Source organism: Barbus barbus, assembly GCF_936440315.1.
Source record: "Barbus barbus genome assembly, chromosome: 2".
In the NCBI taxonomy this organism is placed as follows: Eukaryota; Metazoa; Chordata; class Actinopteri; order Cypriniformes; family Cyprinidae; genus Barbus; species Barbus barbus.
This window is the reverse complement of record NC_136730.1, coordinates 40,945,149-40,963,958: the sequence shown is the minus strand read 5'-3', so window position 1 is coordinate 40,963,958 and position 18,810 is coordinate 40,945,149. Positions and strand designations below refer to the sequence as shown.

The 18,810-nt window shown below is 36.8% G+C and overlaps 1 protein-coding gene and 1 long non-coding RNA gene across 4 annotated transcripts; one reads left to right on the top strand and one right to left on the bottom strand.

Moving 5' to 3' along the window:
• Positions 1–1,033: 1,033 nt before the first annotated feature.
• Positions 1,034–17,468, bottom strand: LOC306843909 (lysine--tRNA ligase-like). 2 transcript variants are annotated; one of them, XM_079375620.1, is made up of 15 exons: positions 17,358–17,440; positions 9,142–9,275; positions 8,854–8,995; positions 8,596–8,761; positions 7,284–7,377; positions 7,008–7,194; positions 5,407–5,532; positions 5,100–5,219; positions 4,854–5,016; positions 3,624–3,797; positions 3,381–3,466; positions 2,794–2,879; positions 2,563–2,689; positions 1,793–1,936; positions 1,149–1,632 (listed from the first exon to the last, which is right to left on the bottom strand). In XM_079375620.1, the coding sequence occupies exons 2-15, from the start codon at positions 9,261–9,263 to the stop codon at positions 1,558–1,560; spliced, it is 1,812 nt and encodes a 603-aa protein (XP_079231746.1). In that variant the 5' UTR covers positions 9,264–9,275; positions 17,358–17,440; the 3' UTR covers positions 1,149–1,557. The 2 variants fall into 2 exon arrangements, with proteins under 2 accessions (XP_079231747.1, XP_079231746.1); XM_079375621.1 differs by lacking the exon at positions 9,142–9,275 and having other exon boundaries at positions 1,034–1,632; positions 17,358–17,468.
• Positions 11,095–14,605, top strand: LOC306880972. 2 transcript variants are annotated; one of them, XR_013785114.1, is made up of 6 exons: positions 11,095–11,347; positions 11,866–11,963; positions 12,364–12,495; positions 12,535–12,642; positions 13,720–13,833; positions 14,304–14,605. It is a non-coding gene; the product is annotated as an uncharacterized lncRNA (long non-coding RNA). The 2 variants fall into 2 exon arrangements; XR_013785115.1 differs by having other exon boundaries at positions 11,140–11,347; positions 14,301–14,605.
• Positions 17,469–18,810: the final 1,342 nt, after the last annotated feature.

The window sequence follows — 18,810 nt, the reverse complement described above, 5'->3', positions numbered from 1 at the left end:
GGCACTGACATCCTGAAATAAACTTTGAATCTCTCGAGATAATCCCGCAGCTCTTTGATAAGGAGGTGGAACTCTCCTTCCTCTCTGCGCAATCTAAAGATTGGATGGACCCAATATTTCCTTTTTCTTTTTTTTAAAAAGAGAGAGGCCAACAAAATCATCCTCACTGCTTGAAGACATTTTGTATAGTTTTGCGAATTCTTTCGCAACGGATTACTTAAAACGCATTGGACTCCGTGTGCAAGGTCTCTGTGCGTGACGAATTTTTAAGATTGCGAATGCGAAAAAACGCATGAGGAAATTTCGGACTCAGTGTGCAGAGACCTTAAAACTAAAATACAGTATTAACATTGTAGACTACAAATAATTTTTAAGAGAGGTACAGGATCTGTAGACTAATTAATTATAGGGAAAGGAAACTACATATCCCTTGACGCATATCGCGTATCTCGCGATAGTTTCACAACGAGACTTAATATTCATCTTTGAGGATGTTGAAAAGCTTCTGACCGGCGGAAAAATTTGTTAAATGAATGAATTAGATTACGAAGAGTGACGATTTGTAGATGGTGCTTTTCCTTTAATACATACCTTACGCAATCTATTTTTCAGTTACTTTTTAAAAGTGGTGGGGACAATATCGAGCCTGGTAAAAAGTGGTGGGGACATGTCCCACCCGTCCCACCCGTAAATTACGCCTATGGATTTTCGCAATTCACACTTGCTAAATATGACCCGGTTCCAAACGAATCAGCACAAAAATCGGCTGCCAGTCTGAATACAGTTTAACTGTGCCTGCAATTAAACAAACTTTAACATTAAGTTCACACAGGTGTCATAGCAGAATAACAACAGGTGTAATTAATCACAATAACCTTGTTGCAGTGACATTTGATAATGTTCAACATCTATCAAACCTTTTACATTCTCTCTATAAAATAGGAAAATTTATAAATGTTACACTATCAATTACACAATTTCTTAAAACTGCAAAATATAACTTGCACATTATAATGACAACTACCATTAATTTACTGTCATTTACAAGAGTGCTTTAATTTTTTTTGCAAGGGGATGTCTCTTATTTGAAACAAAAGGAGAGAAAACAGGTTTAGATGCAATATGGAAACAAAACCCACAAACCATTTGGCTTTTTCAAATCATTATTTAATGTGATTAAATTGAACAGCCATTAAGCCTGTTAAAAAACACAGTTGGACAGAAGATAATAAAACATCCAAACATGGCTGAGAAACATGTTTAATCACCCCAGCCCACAAAAATGCAGGAAATTGACAATGGGTAACATAGAAAGGACAGCAGGGTTCCTATTCCCCATAAAACTGTGAGCCGTATGCTAAAAGATCTGCTGAAATCTTTCCCTTCGGTATGGACAGTGCATAGGTCTTATATATTTAGGTTTATATATTCTTATATATTTAGGCTATAACCCTCAAAAATGACAATAACTTGGTCAGTTCAGACCGAATCAAGAAACCCAGAGATGGACGAAATCCACAGGTGTGGCGTTTCACTCGTATGAAGTCAGTCACAGAGTTACACTGATGTGCCCTCTGCAGGTGGAACTGGTTTATTGTCTTCAGGTTTCATGGCCGGGAAGAGAAGCACTTCCTAAAGTAGAGCACATCAAGTCAGAAACAGTTTTAATAGCAAAGTATTTACAGAATGAGATTTGATCAGTTTATTTACAGAGACAAAGTGTCCATAGTTTTATTAATATACAAGTGGTTCACAAATTTAGTCGGAAAAAAGGGGCCGTGGTGGGTTGTACCTTGATGTTGTTGGAGTCTGTGAGGAACATGGTGAGGCGGTCGATGCCCATGCCCCATCCTGCCGTGGGTGGAAGGCCGTACTCCAAGGCAGTGCAGAAGGTCTCGTCGATAAACATCGCCTCATCGTCACCCTCTGCCTTGGCCTGTGGACACAGAACATTCATTTAAATAGAGGATACTTTCTTAATAAAAGAAAAAGCCAGGTATGGTGAGATAAGCTCATTATAGCCATTTTAACAGAGCAGCTATCTCAGATGAGATTACAAACCAAACAAAGAAAAGTGTTATTAAAAAGTGTCGTGCTTAATTCATTTGACCAAAAATACAGTGAAAAGAGTAATATGGCAAAATTAAATTACCATTTGTAGTATTTGTTTTCAGTTTTTTTTAAAATAATATTATTTATTCCTGTGATGCAAAGCTGAATTTTTAGCATAATTATTCTGGTCTGCATTGTCACAGGATTTCTTATCAAGGTTTAAAATCTTGTTAATATTTTTGTGGAAACTGATGCATTTTTCTTTTCAGAATTCTTTGATGAATAGAAAGTTCAAAAGAACAGGATTTATTTAAAATATATATATTTTATGTAACAATGTAGAAGTCTTTACTCTCACTTTTGATCAATTTATTCCATCCTCTTGAATTTCTGCTTCATAGTACCAGCAGCAAAAGTTTGTTTCTTTGGATAAAATTTGAAAACTAAGACAGTCCCCTGAAAATCAACATTTGTGCACAGAAAATTATGTATTCAATAGTTTATCTTCACCTGAGCCTGCTGCTCAAACAGTTCTCGTTGTCTGATGGGATCGTTCAACTCTGTGTAGGCGTTGCAGATCTCCTTCTTCATCACAAACAGTTCAAATCGCTCAGTTAGACCCTTCTGTGATCTGTGCCTGGGGTGGAGACATCAGTATGTACATCAGTTGAAAGTTTTAGATCATTTGTGATTTAACTATACACTACAGTGAAAAATCATAAATGGAAGTTAGGCACATACCATTTTGCTAGAGGACTCATGATCTGTGGATGATCACAGATGAAAGTTGGATTGATGCACTTCACCTCCAGGAAGTCTCCCACCAGCTGTCAACAATAATGTGTGAGTTTAAAATGTGTGTATGATGATGAACACAAAGAATATGAAAAGTATAATTTGTTAAAAACAAAAAGTGTGTCTTGAGTGCATATTTTTTAGTCAAAAACAAGTATTGCATATAATTTAACTGATCTGTTAATGGGCTTTGTGTGGCCAAACAAGTATCTGCCATTTAAAAAAGGCCAAAGTAAGGTTTCTGGGGAATGAAAATCTCAAGAAATAAGTCATTTAATGAGAATAATTTTCCAAGGAATGTTCCAAAGTGCAATTCTAAATTTTTTAAGGATGTTCTCAAACATTTTGAATTTTTTAAGAACGTCAAAAAAAAAAAAAAAAAGACCGTATTCTCAGATTAATTAAAAACAAACAAAAAAAAACACCTCGAAGACCATCTTTTTGCACTTGATGCAGATTTCTGTACTAATAAGTGTGCACTTTTTTCATTGCGACTGGTTTAACCGTGTTGGTTTTTGTCCAGTACTTCATACCTTATCCAGAAGACGGGCAGTTGTCCTGGGAGGAGGGCATTCAACTTCTTTCTGAGCACAAAGGTCATCTAAGAACTTGCGCGTTTCTGTAAACAAAAAATAAATAAAGAGCTTTAATCATTCTAACAATAGTGTAAAGTGTAGTGTAGGATGTCAATTAATTTTTACGTGGTACTACTTATACTTTGTAAAAACCAAGTGGTTCAGCAGATCTTCTCCGTGCTTGGTTTATGTAACCCTTACCATCACTGTCGTAGGTGTCAGGAGCTGGAAACTTCACCCCCAGTTCCTTCTCCAGGTCTTGAGTCATGCTGATCCGTTTGAAGGGAGGAGTGAAGTCTATTTCATAGGCTTGTCCCTCTGGACCATCAGGATGATACGCCACCTTATAACCTCCGGTAATGTGCTTCACCATTCCTATGAAAGCAACAAAGAAACTTCACTTGGTGTTTTCAAACACATCATTTTGAGTAATTACTGATAAAAAAAAAAATTAAAAAATCATGATGGTGCAAATTACTGTTAATTTCAAAATAGCATGTTAAAAAAAATAATATTCTGTCATTAGATCCAAACCTCAAGACCGTGCTCTTCAGAAAACAAATGAAGATATTTTTAGTTAAACCTGTGAGATTTCTGTCCCTCAACCAAAACTCTGGTGCTTCAAAAAGAAATTGTAAAAGTAATCCATATAGAAATCCATATGAATGGATTACTTTTACAATGTCTCGAACTTTTTGAAGCTTGAAAATGTTAGTTATGTGGTCTTTCAATGGATGCACAAAAATGAAGAGAGTGTTTTGAAAATGAATGTGATTCTTATGGGTTCTTATGACATGAGGGTGAGTATCTTATCTTACTCTATCAATTAATGTCAAACACGCAAAGCATGCACCAAGCCCACATCTGGATTTGTGCCGAATGGCAGAGATACGGGAACTCAAGTTTATTTGGCGCATTTCCCAGACTCTGGTAGTTTTAGTTTCACTTTAAACAAATTAGTTTATGCTTTCAGTTTATAATAAATGTTGTTTACAATGAATGCCACTATAATTTGTTTGTTCTGCTCCAAATAATTTGTTGTGGAGTGAGGGAAACTAAAATGCATGTTTATAATGTCTATACATTTTTTGGTTTTATTTACCTGTATTTTACATTATTTATGGATGTAATAATGTTAATATCTGTGACAACTGATGCATTTTTTTTTCCCTCAATGCAATTTTGACAGTATGCAACTTATCCTCCTGAAAACATTGTAAATTATGACACAATTTTAAATTTTCATTTGCTTTAAGAAGCACTAGGAATGAGAAGTTAGGAACTAAACAATCGTTTCGAATCTACTTCATTATTCCAGTTTCTTAACGAGCTTATGTGTATTGCATATTTTCTTGCGATGTTTCATCCTCTTCAGTAAAGGATGCAGACATTGAAATGAGCAGAGCAAGGTACAGCAGGGGTTTAAGAAACCTGAGAGCAGCTTCTCTGTGATTTCCATCAGGTCATGATAGTCGGCGTAAGCCATGTAAAACTCGCATGTGGTGAACTCTGGGTTGTGGGTGAGATCGATGCCTTCGTTACGGAACTGACGCCCGATCTCATACACACGGTCCATTCCTCCGACTACCAACATCTGAAACATTGATGGAGGTTAGATATTATGCAATATAACTCAAGAATTTCAATACTGAACCACTCCTGCAGTGACCCACTTACCTTATGGTAAAGCTCAGGAGCAATTCTCATGTAGAGTTTCATATTGAGCTCATTGTGGTGAGTAATAAATGGTTTTGCTACAGCACCACCAGGTATCAGGTTCATCATTGGTGTTTCGATCTGTAAAACACATTCACAAATGTTCACAAATTCATTAAAACTTGAAGGACCCTACATTTCACTGCTGGTTATACCCTGTATAATTGTGTATGTGACAAATAAAAATCTTGAATTGAGGAACTGAAGAACCTCTCAGCAGACAACCTAAATGTGCACTGCTTTTCTTTGCAGAAACCAACATCCTTACCTCAAGAAACCCAAGCTGGTCAAGAAAGCTGCGGAGATAGGTGATTATCTTGGCACGGGTAAAAAACTTCTGTCTCACAGAGTCATTAAGAATCAGGTCTAGATAACGCTGTCGGAACCTGGTTTCCTGAAGGAACAATGACAAAGTTTATCATGTAGATCAGTACATGCAACATTATGAATGAAGAATAACTTGATTACAGATAAATTCATTAATGGGCACTGAGGCATCTACTGACAACGGTTACAATCTGTAAATGCTAAAGCTCTGAGTGCAAGTCAGTGTTGCACAGAGCAATAAGAACTATTCATAAAAATACTAAATATTTTATATTGGCTGCTATTGTAAATATCATGCAAATTCTCTATGAAAAGTGTACTTAATGTCAAGGATCGCGGAACGAACCAAAAGGAGGGGGGGCCCGGTGGGGAGGGTTGAAGAACTAATTTTAATATTAACAGTACTAATGGTATTAGTTTGATGCCACATAAATCCCATGTATTTTTAAGCTATGATTCTCCCACGATTCTGAAAAACAAACAGACAACTGAGGAGTCTATTTAAAAATATTTATTAATTGAAACAAATTTGCCTAATTATGTAAAAAATCTTTTGAATCTCTTGAATGGATGATTGAGACATCAAATACATTTAACAATCACTGTTCGCCACCTACTGGCATAATGTAATATATACCATCATTATTTGCAGCTTATCTTTACTTTCAAAATGGGTCTTTGATCGCAGCTCCCGCAACATCAGAATCTATATCAGCACTTTATATAATTATTATATAATATAACTTTTATATTAATGATTAAACGTGCATATATATGCCCCCACTTCCGCAACCCATGCCTAATGTGCACTTGTAGTGTACGTCAAAACTATACTTGCAGATAATACCATTTTAATTCAATAAAAGGCCACTTTCATAACTTAGTACATTTCTAAAGTTTACATTGGAATAATTTAAAATCTTTTTTTGTCATGCTTTAAAATAGTACTTATTTTGATGTGTTGTTCAACACTCTACAGCACATGTAAAATACAACAAACTAACACTTTCTGTGTTCACTTACTTAGGTCATATATTTTAAATGTGCTAAATTGCAATATAAAACATACATATTTCAATATAAATTATATTATAGTTTATTTAAGTTTCCCATAAATGCTTGTCTGTGCATTCAGCAGAATCCTTTAACCCTATTTTAAAGCAAATGTGAACAAACATTCTTAAATCCTACTTAAGCTGGTCAAAAGGAGCACTCAGTTTCAGTCAATTGAATATAATCTAAATTTAAACTATAAAACATTTTAAATTAATTGCAACTATTATGAGCTCAAAAGCATTACATTGCATTCAATCTGCACTAAAGTATAATCTTGTAAAATATATTTTTTCCATAATAAGTAACTGTTTTTGAAGTATGCTAAAGTGTACTGCTTTTTCACAAGAGACTGGCAGCAATGTGCTCATATTCGTTTTTGCTGTGCTTCTGTACCGACGCTAATGTGTAAATAAAAGCTGATGCTGATGAGGAGCAAAGCTAAACGAAAGTTGTTGTTTCCAAGGTGTTTCAACAACTAAACTTTACCTTGTCTTTCAGGCCAAAGTGAAGGTGGGGAAGCATATGAAGACATGGAGACAACAGGGTCATCTCGATTGGGATGATGCTCAGCTCGCCCTTCTTTGTCTTGCCAGGGTTCCCCCGGACCCCAATGATGTCCCCACGCCTTAATTTGTTGTTGATGTGAACAAAATCTTCTTCTGATTTGTAGCTCCTAAGAATAGCAGACCAATAACTGGTTATGTTACTGCGATAAAACAAAAACATGAGTGAAACGTGATGGGGGCAGAGTGCAGATCAGACCTGGAGTTGGCCATGACCTGCAGCTTGACTCCCTCTCCTCGCAGGTCATAGAACAGCAGCTTGGCACCTGAAGCCCTCTTGGCGTGGATACGACCTTTCAATCAAGCAAAACACAAAGGCACAGAATAAGATAAGGATCAAACTGCGTTTAAAAGCAGGTTCCAGGTCAAACAGCAACAAACAAAAAACTATTCTAAATCTATAAAAAACTCTATTGTAAGTCTATAAATCTATTTTGTTAATTTATCACATTCCTAAGAGGATGAAAACTGTAAAATCACTGACCGAAACAGGTTGGAGATATTGATACTGAAGAACCAACGGGATTCTTAAATCCCAAGATCTCTCTTTTTAAGTCTATGCTGTTTTCTGTTGATGCGTGAACTAAACTCAACTAAACGTTATTTGTAGCGCATGTGGCATTCAGCGCATGGTCTCAGCTTTGACAATTTGATCACAAAATTAATGAAAGTAATTTTGACCCTCTTTAATGCGTCACGACAGATTGCCCCAGCCACAATTCAAGCGGAAACACGTAGTCCACGTAAACCAATCATCACTTCCTCTTCACTAACTTTCGCTTTACTATAATGTTTCTAGTAATCGCTCCGTGTTTTAACCATAGAAAGACATCAATAAAACATGTCAAACGTCAGGTAACCTTCTATTTACATCATAAACTCGATAGTTATCTAGAAAAATCGCCACTAGAGAGGAGCATTTTGACAAATATATGCATCATATTACATATTAAATTATATTTTACTTAACCCGTTAGCAATTTCTTTATTATTCTTTTCAAATTTAAATAAATCTGTCATGTTTTTATTATAGCTACTGTATAAACATTCATTATACATTAACAAAATGGTGTCAATTATAAAATAAAAAAGTTGATTAAAAATGCACGCCAAATTTAACATGAAACTTAATTTTCGGCTTTAATTTCAGTTCTGTGCATTATTACTTAAAAGTAGTGCTGACACACGATTAATCGCAATTAATCGCATCCAAAATAAAAGTTTTTGTTTACATAATATTTGTGTGTATATTGTATATTTATTATGTATATATAAACACATGCATGTATATATTTAAGAAAAATTGTTGATATATTAAATATATCTATATAAAATATAAGAATATAAATATACATGTAAATATTTTCAAACTATATACTGTATGTGTGTCTTTATATACGCATAATAAATATACACAGTTCACATACATATATTATGTAAACAAAAACTTTTATTTTGGATGCGATTAATCGTTTGACAGCACTAATTAAAACACAACAGAAAACATTTACCCGATAAATTGAGGACGACATCGGTCAAGTGTTCTCCTGGCTGAAGGTTGTTGTATCGGTCGATGAACTCTGAAAGTGACAAGTCCACGTTGAATTTGTGAGGGTATGGGTCTTCAGCTGTTCCCTTCAAGGCTTGAATGGCTTGTGAACGAATCTTGAAGTATTGCTGCATTGAAAACAGAAAGGGAAGAAACTGTTTCAACTCATTCTGAATTTATGTGCCAGAAATGTGACTTCTATAATCAATACTCAACGTACATTTGGGTCCAAGGTTTCCTCCTCAGCCTCATATGCATTTTGCTGCGACTTGTCACTGGTCTCCTTCAGTTCCTGATGTTCTTTGACCTTGGCTTCCTTCTCAGCTACTTTCTTCTCAGCTTTCATGCGCCTTTTCAGCTCACTGAGGACATATAAGAAAGAAAATCAGTCGCCGTGCTTAGAAACACTACGTGTTGCACATCAAGCCGTGGAAGCCTTAAGCAAGCACAATTTCTTTTAGTGACAAAAGGTTGGTCGCTTTTCACATTAAATGGAAACACCACCAACCTTTTACCACTTCTCCAGCGACTTCCTTCTATAAGGAAAGGCAGGTTTTGTGAGCTGGGAAGAGCAAACGTCTGCGGCCTGAACGCTTGCAGCCTGCTTGCTATTCTGACCAGAGTCAACATGATGCGAACGTCCTATTTGATGCATCAAGAAAAATCAGGGTCAGATTCAATGCACTCTTAGCAAAACGTACTTTAAGGATGTATCCTATGGTGATCCTATGGTACTTTGGAATCATAAATTTGGTATCATTGTTGTTTTTAATAATGGGTACAGACATGTATAATTTATGCTCCTCATTCTAGAATAATAACAACAATGCGTACTGACACGTGCTAAACTACCTTAAAGGGATAGTTCACCCAAAAATAAACATTCTGTCATCATTTACTCGCCCTCAGGTAGTTCCAAACCTGTATGAATTTCTCTGTTCTGCCGAACACAAAGGACGATATTTTGAAGAAAGTTTGTTACCAGGCTGTTTTGGGGCACCATAGACTTCCATGGTAGGAAAAAAAAATACTATGGAAGTCAATGGTACCCCAAAACTGCTCAGTTTCCCACATTCTTCAGAATATCTTCCTTTGTGTTCAGTAAGACATTCAGACAGGTTTGGAACTACTTCAGGGTGAGTAAATAATGACAGAATTTTCATTTTTGGGTGAACTATCCCTTTAAACCTGACAAACACAACTGACTCCGAACGATTCGTTCTTTTGACTCGGAACGATTCTATGAATCATTTGAATCGGTTCACTAATAAAAGCAGTCCTCTCGCTGAATTCGGAACAGCATAAGCATACTGTTATTCACTTGTGTGACACGCCTATAAAGACAATGCAGAAACCGAAAGAGTAGGCCTATCTTAATGTGTGCTATTAAAGTAACTTATTGTTTTCGGTATGTGTGTGTTTGTGTGTGAGTTTGTGTGTGTGTGTGTGTGAGTATGTGTGCGTGTGAGAACAATGCAGTAACGCATTGCCAATAAAGCAGTAAGAGTAAAATCTTTCCGTGCCACGGGCATATGCCACCCCACATGTCACCGCTACGTGCGCATGGCACTGGCAGCTGCCACTCCACATGTCACCGCTTCGTGCGCATGGCACTCCACATGTCACCGCTACGTGCGCATGGCACTGGCAGCTGCCACTCCACATGTCACCGCTTCGTGCGCATGGCACTGGCAGCTGCCACTCGCACGTCACCGCTACCAGTACAACAGCTGCCACTGACATGTGCGTCTGTCATCGGTCTCAACGCGACTATACACGTCTGTATACGCCACTGGACTCCTCACGGTTAAATACGTCGGTCACATCACAGCTGTATAAGCCGGTCACGGGACTCATTATGGTTGTATATCGTGCTCTGAATAATAAATGTTATGTTGTTATGTCTTCAATCATTGTAATTTGACATTTTTTTGTTTGTTTGTTTGCTGTTTTTTTTTGTTTGTTTTTTTTTTTATAGTATGTTGAGCAAAATTAAAATTAAACTTGAACGTGCAATCAAAGATTCAAAAAGGCTGCATAAAGACATAAAAGGCTGGCACTAAAGAATAAATCCATACATGTTCATGTGACAAGAAAAATACAACACAGTAGGCTTATTAATTAAACTTTGTGAGGCTTGGGGAATTGCGTTTACGAACGAACGGGGTACAAAAGTTTGCTACACGCGCACACACACACACATATTTATAACGAGTGTAGACTATACTTTCCGCGTACGTCAGTGGATTGTTCTTATTTTTAAATTAACCTCACGGGGACAAAATGTATATTCAGACTAAGGGAATGTGATGGTGGTCTTTGGTTAATGGAGGATACAGATGCTATATCCACTGCATTGATCACAGTACAGTACACAATTGTTTTAAGTTCATGAGCCATGTTCAAGCAGATCACGGACGACTTCACGGTCGACGTCACAGGAAAATTCGAAGTGCGTACTGCGCATGTCGGGGTCAGAACGCGCCATCCTGTGTTACTGTTAACCAGATGATTTCTCATCAAAATGCCTAGTTGTTGTGTCGTGGACGGTGCAAATCGCACCAATTGTGGAGTCAAGTTTTTTAGGATTCCTGCAGGATCTCATCCTTTTCAAAAAAAATAGACGACATCTGTGGCTGCAAGCTATTAAACGGCAGACTGGGACAATGCTACGATCAATGAGGCTCGTGTTTGTAGTGCTCACTTCATATCAGGTAAAGTCATCCTTCCTTTATCATCCCTTTCTATTAGATTAAACTCGAAAGCCTGGATTGCATGATTTTTTTGCAGTTTTCTGTACACTAGCCTATAACGTTAAGCTATGCTGGTTAATGGTTTGTTTTAAATGTCATGCTGCTAGCAGTTAGCCGCAGGCTAGCGCCAACTTTGTGACAACATTTGTTTAACTGTGACTAGTCTAGACCACCTAGTCTAATCCTTATCCAAATGTCTTTGAACAACTTTCACTAGCCCTTTCTTGAGTCACACGTTCTCTCTCCTTCTGTCTTAAATGGACTGTGGACCTTGTTTAAATTAAATCAATACTCATATTGGTCTGATGTGTGTCAGTGCATATGCATGCCTCAAGGAGATACTATAATATAATATATTAATTATTATTGATTACATTTAAATGTAATTTAATTAAAGCAATATTGTGCAGGCCTAGTTTAACTAGACAATGATTAAATGGTTTCACACAGCTCTAATTGTTCCTTTTGTTTTCCTTTAGGTATCAGAGGAAAAGGAAGAGAGATGAACGCCCTGACATGCAACCTGCTTCTTCCATGGCTGAGATGGAACAAGACTGTACCATTGATCTTTGCAGTGGTATGAATAATCTCTTAAACATAAAGCTAAAACTAATGCAGTCTAATGGCTCGTTTCCACTGAGCGGTACAGTATGGTACGGTACGCAATTATTTGCGTTTCCACTGTCAAAAGTTGTGAATGGTACCAAAAAGCCGAACCGTACCGTACAATTTTAATGCACATTGCACATCACTTCTTTCCGGCATAGGTTACACCTCGCCTATCAAGTAAGGGTACTGTGGCAGTGGAAACGCTAGCCGATTCATGGTTTACTGACCCGAACCATACCGTACTGTACTGTACCGCTCAGTGGAAACGAGCCATAATACACCAGCCCAGTGGTCCCATAAGCTACACCCTCCAAAGTTGTCATACTTTGTCACTGAACTTCTGTATGTCTGTTTGTTTTCTGTTCAAGATGAGGAGGAAGCTGAAGGGGGCCGCCCAGTGTCGAGAAAGGAACATGATGCTCTTTGCTTTACACATAATCAACTGCAGGTCGTAGCGCCACTTCCGGTGGCATCGCCAAATGCCACCGGCAGCTGCCAGAGTTCGTGGCAGCTGCCAGGTCTTTTCTGGCAGCTGCCAGATTTCGTGACAGATGCCACGGTTTTTTCTCGCCGTTTTTGGTGCTGTTTAAAACTACACTGTTCATGGTGGCGATCGATGGTGTTTTAATAATGCAAAGTTCCCACAGGTGTGTTATTTATTATGATTGTTTGTATTATTATAATACATTTCTATGTATCAGCTGCCAGAGTTCGTATCAGGAGTCACGATCGTTTATCGCCGTTTCTGCTGTAAACTACACAGTTTTATTTTTAAATGAAAGATTTGATGATGCATATTACATACCAGCAAGCAGATGCGATCAGAATATGAACCCAATAAGCTAAACAGCATTTTCCCATAAAGAACACACAAGGAGTGCTTAGCTGTATAGACCGTATGCACGTGTATACTATACACAGGTGCATAGCCAACATTTCAGGAGTGGGACAAAAATGTTATTTTATATATATATATATATATATATATATATATATATATATATATATATATATATATATATTTGTTAATGTACTACAAACACTTTTTTTTATTCATTTTTATCAAATATAAGACAATAGTTTTTGTACTGTAATAAATGCTATGTCAGGTAGCACTGAATTGTTCATAAACTTACCTGGTAATTTACCATAAAATCACATGAAGATGATTGAAAAAAAGTACAAATAAACCATATATGGTCGCAATCGTGTGTTTAATGCCTTCATGTTTCCAAAGGTTTCTGCCTTTTATTCAGATCATACAGTGATAGCTGGATGCTTTTGTCCATATTAGGGATTTCCTGGTACTTTGTAAGTTATTACTTCAATATGAGTCTGTCTTGCACTTTCTAAGCGTGTATGTGTATATGTTGTCACATTTCCCTTAAATAAACATTACACTAAAAAGGCCAAATACAATTATATTTTGTATTTTTACACTGTGTAATATTCTGTTTATCAAAACCAATAAATGTCATCAAGTTAGTGTTTTTACGTATTTTTAAATTTATTCCAAAATAATAACAAAAGTAGTAACAATACAAAAAAAAATTGTCAACTGATGTTCAGCTGTTCTTTTTAACTTTACCAGCGGGTGTCGCTGTTGGACAATTACTTTATACATACTAGTGACTTTTACCCATTTAATGTCATATTTTGTAATACTTGCATTGATTTTTTTGTAATATCGATAATTTTCTCATCCATTTTTTTTTTCTCTAAAGAGTCTCTGCCTCCCTTGCCTTGACTGATGGCAGGCAACGACTGATGACAGAAGCCGTACAACACACAAACATCAGAAATTCAGTATCTTAAATTATGATCATTGCGGCTTTGAGGTTATGTACATTTTTGCAGGTTATTTTACATTAATTGCATGCATGCAAATTAATAAAGTGATGAATGGAAATTGGGCAGTTCAATTAAGTATAGAATTTTTGAAAAGCTAAAAATTTAAATGGGCAAATGTGGGATCACCGTGAAATTAAATGTTTTTTATTACAATTTGTAGGCTATAGCCACAGTTTTACTACAAATAGCATGCTTAAACTATGGTGAGTGTAGAAAAACGTTTTATTTGTTGCAAAACAATGTGTAATTTTCATAAGTTTTGTTGCAAATAATTTTTACTGTTATTTTACAAAGAAAAACGGTAGTAATGTATTTATAGAAAACATTCATTGTTAGAAAAGATCATTTATGTCATGTACTGTACATGCTCTAGGCCTACAAGTTTGAGGTATTAATTGTAACATTTGTATATACACAACACCAAATATTTTGACCATACTTTCTTCTTTCACAGCAGGAAAACATTTTGTGAGAGACACCAGGACTGCAGCTGACTGGTGCAGAAATAGAAATTGGGATGGAGAAATACAATTTCCCAGTGTCCTTTCACTGGAAAAGGAGGAACAAATTTGCATGCCAAAGCAAATTGCAGAGCTGGATGGGTGACTATGATGAAAGATCTCCGGTGGAATTTTTCACTTTTGTATTTTTGGAAAAAAAAGATTATGAGGAATGATTGATAAAATGATTGATAAATCAAAGTACAAAATCTTCGCCAGATTTGAGGAAGAATAAGTCATAAAAAATCAATCAATGATCAATAAAAAAATCAATTACAATGGTCTCCATTTCTCACTATTAACTAACTATTGACTTTTGCCTCAAACTCCTAATACTAATGTACTGTTCAGGTATAGGGTAAGATGTAGAATATGGACCGGTCACGTATAATACGGCATTAGTATGTACTTTATGAGTACTAATAAACAGCTTATATAGTAATATGCAAGCTACTAGTTAACTAGTGTTAACTAGTGTTACATTAAATACATAAAAAATATGTTTGTGTGTGCGAGCGCGTGTGCATATACAGTATTGGCTAGCGGCAGCTGGGCACTCCTTATCTGTGTGTATGTTCTTTATGGCAAAATACTTATGCAATTTAGCTTATTGGGTTCATATTCTGATCGCATCTGCTTGCTGGTATATAATATGCATAATCAAATCTTTCATTTAAAAATAAACGGCGACAAACGATCGTGGCTCTTGGCACTAACTCTGGCAGCTGATCCATAAAAATGTATAATAATAATAATACAACAACTACAACAAAAAACACCACCGCACGCCACTGAGAACAGTGTACTTTTTACCGAGCAAACAGCGAGAAAAACCATGGCATCTGCCACGAGAAATCTGGCAGCTGCCAGAAACGACCTGGCAGCTCCCACGAACTCTAGCAGCTGCCGGTGGCATTTGGCGATGCCACCGGAAGTGGCGCTACGACCTGCCACTGCCAGGGAGAGCGCCAGGCCCTGCTGGCTGTAGCTCGGCTCGAAACTAGGTCCGTCACTAAAACGGGTCCGACTAGGAAACGAACTAAACGTCGAAGGGCGGAACATGTCCTGTTTCTCTTTTAAAGGGTAAAATGTTGAAACCCAAAATGGTTTTAATAGCAGTTCATCACCAGGAATGTTGTCCTGTGTGATAATGGAGGCACGCAACAACTGTACTCAGTACAGTCTACATTTTGAACCAAGGCAAGAGGAGGAGGCCCATTGTTAAAAAAAAGCAAAAAAAAAAAAAAAACTCTAGGCCCTGTCCCCAACTTCTTTTCACATTCCTAGTGGTTGAAGTTAAATAATTTCACTGACATTCAAGAATGTATGTAAAAATTGTTATTGAAGTATTTATTTATTTGCATGTTTATGCATAAAGTAAATGTCATTTATTTTTGATCATAGAAATGCAAATAGGGAACATTGTAGAGGTCTTATTAAAGGAAGTGATTGGTGTGATTATTTATATATAACGTGTTTCTTGTCACTTTATTTCTGTTACTTTAGGTTGCTGTTACTATATATTAAAAGCAATATAGTATTATAATTTAGATTGAAACGTTTTGCTTAATTTAGCCTTGACAGTAGTCTTAATATTAATAACAATTTTAATTTTCTTGATCTCCTTTGGTTGTTTAATAGTAATTTGAGAGAATGCTGTGACAGGTGCATACAGAGAATACCAGATCAAGTGACTAGTGTACAAATGAATGGTGTAGGAAATGAGGTCGTTATTAGCCTCTGAATTTGTAAAATTTGATAAAACACTGGTGCTTAAGGTATGAACAGACAAATGGGCGAGGGATAATTAAAAATAAAGGGGTATTCAGTAACAATTTAAACTTTATGCAGATTTGCAAATAGTTGGTGTAACTACATAAAACAATGTATTGAAATGTGACCAAAAACAAACAATACTCAAGGACATAAACAAATGTCAAAGATAACATGCGTGTGAATTACCATCTCGACAAAAATTCCATAGAAAAACGTATGTTTTTATATAGTCTCCGACAATATTGGGTAATTTACATGTGCTCTGAAAGCGCATTCCTGCTAATCCTATGCTAACCTCCGAAGTTACAAAAAATACCGTGCCCACACCAAGCGAAATGACCCACCACGCAGTCATTTTCGCCGCGCGCACCTCTGCGAGTATAAACCAAGCTTTAAGTGGTGACAGTCGCACGTAGCGGTGACAGGTCGAATGACAGCCGATATGTGAAGACACCAGGTCGAGTGACGGGTTCCTATGGCCGTGCCGGGTCCCGTGAAATGCGCGCATGGCCGTGCCGGGTCGGTTGCCATGCGCATATAACAGTGAAAGATCGAGTGCCATGCGCACGTAGCGGTGACATGTGGAGTGCCATGCGCACGTAGCGGTGACATGTGGAGTGCCATGCGCACGAAGCGGTGACATGTGGAGTGGCATATGCCCGTGGCACGGAAAGATTTTACTCCCTCTCCAATAAAGACAATGCAGAAACCGAAAGAGTAATAGCTGTTATGATAGGAAAGGTACTCGGAATTCCCATTTGAAACGAACCGATAGTGAAAGTATTTAGAGTGAACCGCATAAATACCGAAAACAATAGGTTACATTAATAGCCTAACAGCACACAATAAGATAGGCCTACTCTGTCACGACGTACAATAATCACTAAATCTTATTTTTGAGCGGTTCTTGTAAGCGAACAGGGTCACGGAAATGACTCGTTCTTCTCATAAACGAACATTAGCTTTCTGTAGACCGCCACGGTCATTTGGACAACTTAAGTGCAACCGTCTGTACCTTTTGCATATTTACAGACATAAAAAAAGACTGATTTATTCTCAAGAGTGCTGGCGAGAGAGCATTATCTTCACGAACACGTTGCCCGGCATGCATTTTAACACCATCAATTATTTAACGACGGACTCGATAAGCCACATAATACACATGTGCAAACTGATCTTAAGTGTTATTTCGTGCAGAATAAGTTTGAGCGCTGTAATGCTGTAAATGTACGTACTTTTTGCTGAGTTTTTCTCCATCCACGACCGCTCCGTCTGCCATCCTCTCTGCCGAACTCTGCTCTGCTCTGCAGCAGGAAACGCGCTCACATTCAACCACTTTTCATATTAAAAGTCCCGTTGCGTGGCGTTGCTTCATTTCCTTTTTCTAGTCATTCACTTTTAGTTTATTTTTAATAAATATTTGCATATAAAAAACGGGAATGTTTATTTACAGTAGGCCTATAAAACGAATGGCACAATATTAAATTGTGAAACTGTAAAATATAAATACATATATATATATATATATATATATATATATATATATATATATATATATATATATATTAGTGCTGTCAATCGCATCCAAAATAAAAGTTTTGTTTACATAATGTGTATACTGTGAATATTTATTATGTATATATAAATACAAACACGTGCATGTATATATTTAAGAAAAAAAAATGTTTATATAATAAATATATGTATAATATAAAATATAAGAATATAAATATATAAATGTATATACATGTAAATACTTTCAATACATATACTGTATGTGTGTGTATTTATATATACATAATAAATATACACAGTACTCATACATATATTATGTAAACAAAAACTTTTATTTTGGATGCGATTAATCATTTGACAGCACTAATGTGCGTGTGAGTGTTTGTGTGTGTGTGTGTGTGTGTGTGTGTGTGTGTGTGTGTGAGTGTGTGTGTGTGTGTGTGTGTGTGTGTGAGTGTGTGTGTGAGTGTTTGTGTGTGTGTGTGTGTGTGTGTGTGTGTGTGAGTGTGTGTGTGTGTGTGTGTGTGTGTGTGAGTGTGTGTGTGTGTGTGTGTGTGTGCATGTTTATGTGGTTTATGAGGACACAAATTTGTATAATGACATGGGTATGACAGAGGTATTACAATATGAAGGTGGTTTATGAGGACACTGCCTATGTCCCCGTAATTCAAAAGGCTTAAAAAAACATACTAAATGGTGTTTTTTTGAAAATCTAAAAATGCACAAAGTCTCCTGTGAGGGCTAAGTTTAGGTGTAGGGTTGGTGTAGGGCAATAGCACACACAGTTTGTTCAGTATAAAAACCATTACGCCTATGGAGAGTCCCCATAAACCACAAAAACCAACATGTGTGTGTGTGTGTGTGTGTGTACCTGTTTTTCTATACAGGTGGGGACTTAAACCTGAATACACACAGACTCATGGGGACTCGTGTCACAGTGGGGACCTAAATTGAGGTCCCCACGGGTAAACAAGCTAATAAATCACACAGAATGTTTTTTTAAATATTTTTTGAAAACCTAAAACTGCAGAAAGATTCCTGTAAGGGGTAGGTTTAGGTGTATGGCAATAGAATATACGGTCTGTACAGTAGAAAAAGCATTATGCCTATGGAGAGTCCCCACAAGGATAGCAAACCAGACGGTGTGTTTGTGTGTGTGTTTGTGTATTTCCT

Excerpts from the sequence above, each read along its gene's own strand:
- LOC306843909 (XM_079375620.1), bottom strand. The coding sequence starts at position 9,263 with ATGTTGACTCTGGTCAGAATAGCAAGCAGGCTGCAAGCGTTCAGGCCG. Across the intron at positions 8,996-9,141 it reads CGCTGGAGAAGTGGTAAAAG|TGAGCTGAAAAGGCGCATGA; the intron begins GTTGGTGGTGTT and ends ATATGTCCTCAG. Across the intron at positions 3,467-3,623 it reads TGACACCTACGACAGTGATG|AAACGCGCAAGTTCTTAGAT; the intron begins GTAAGGGTTACA and ends TTTTGTTTACAG.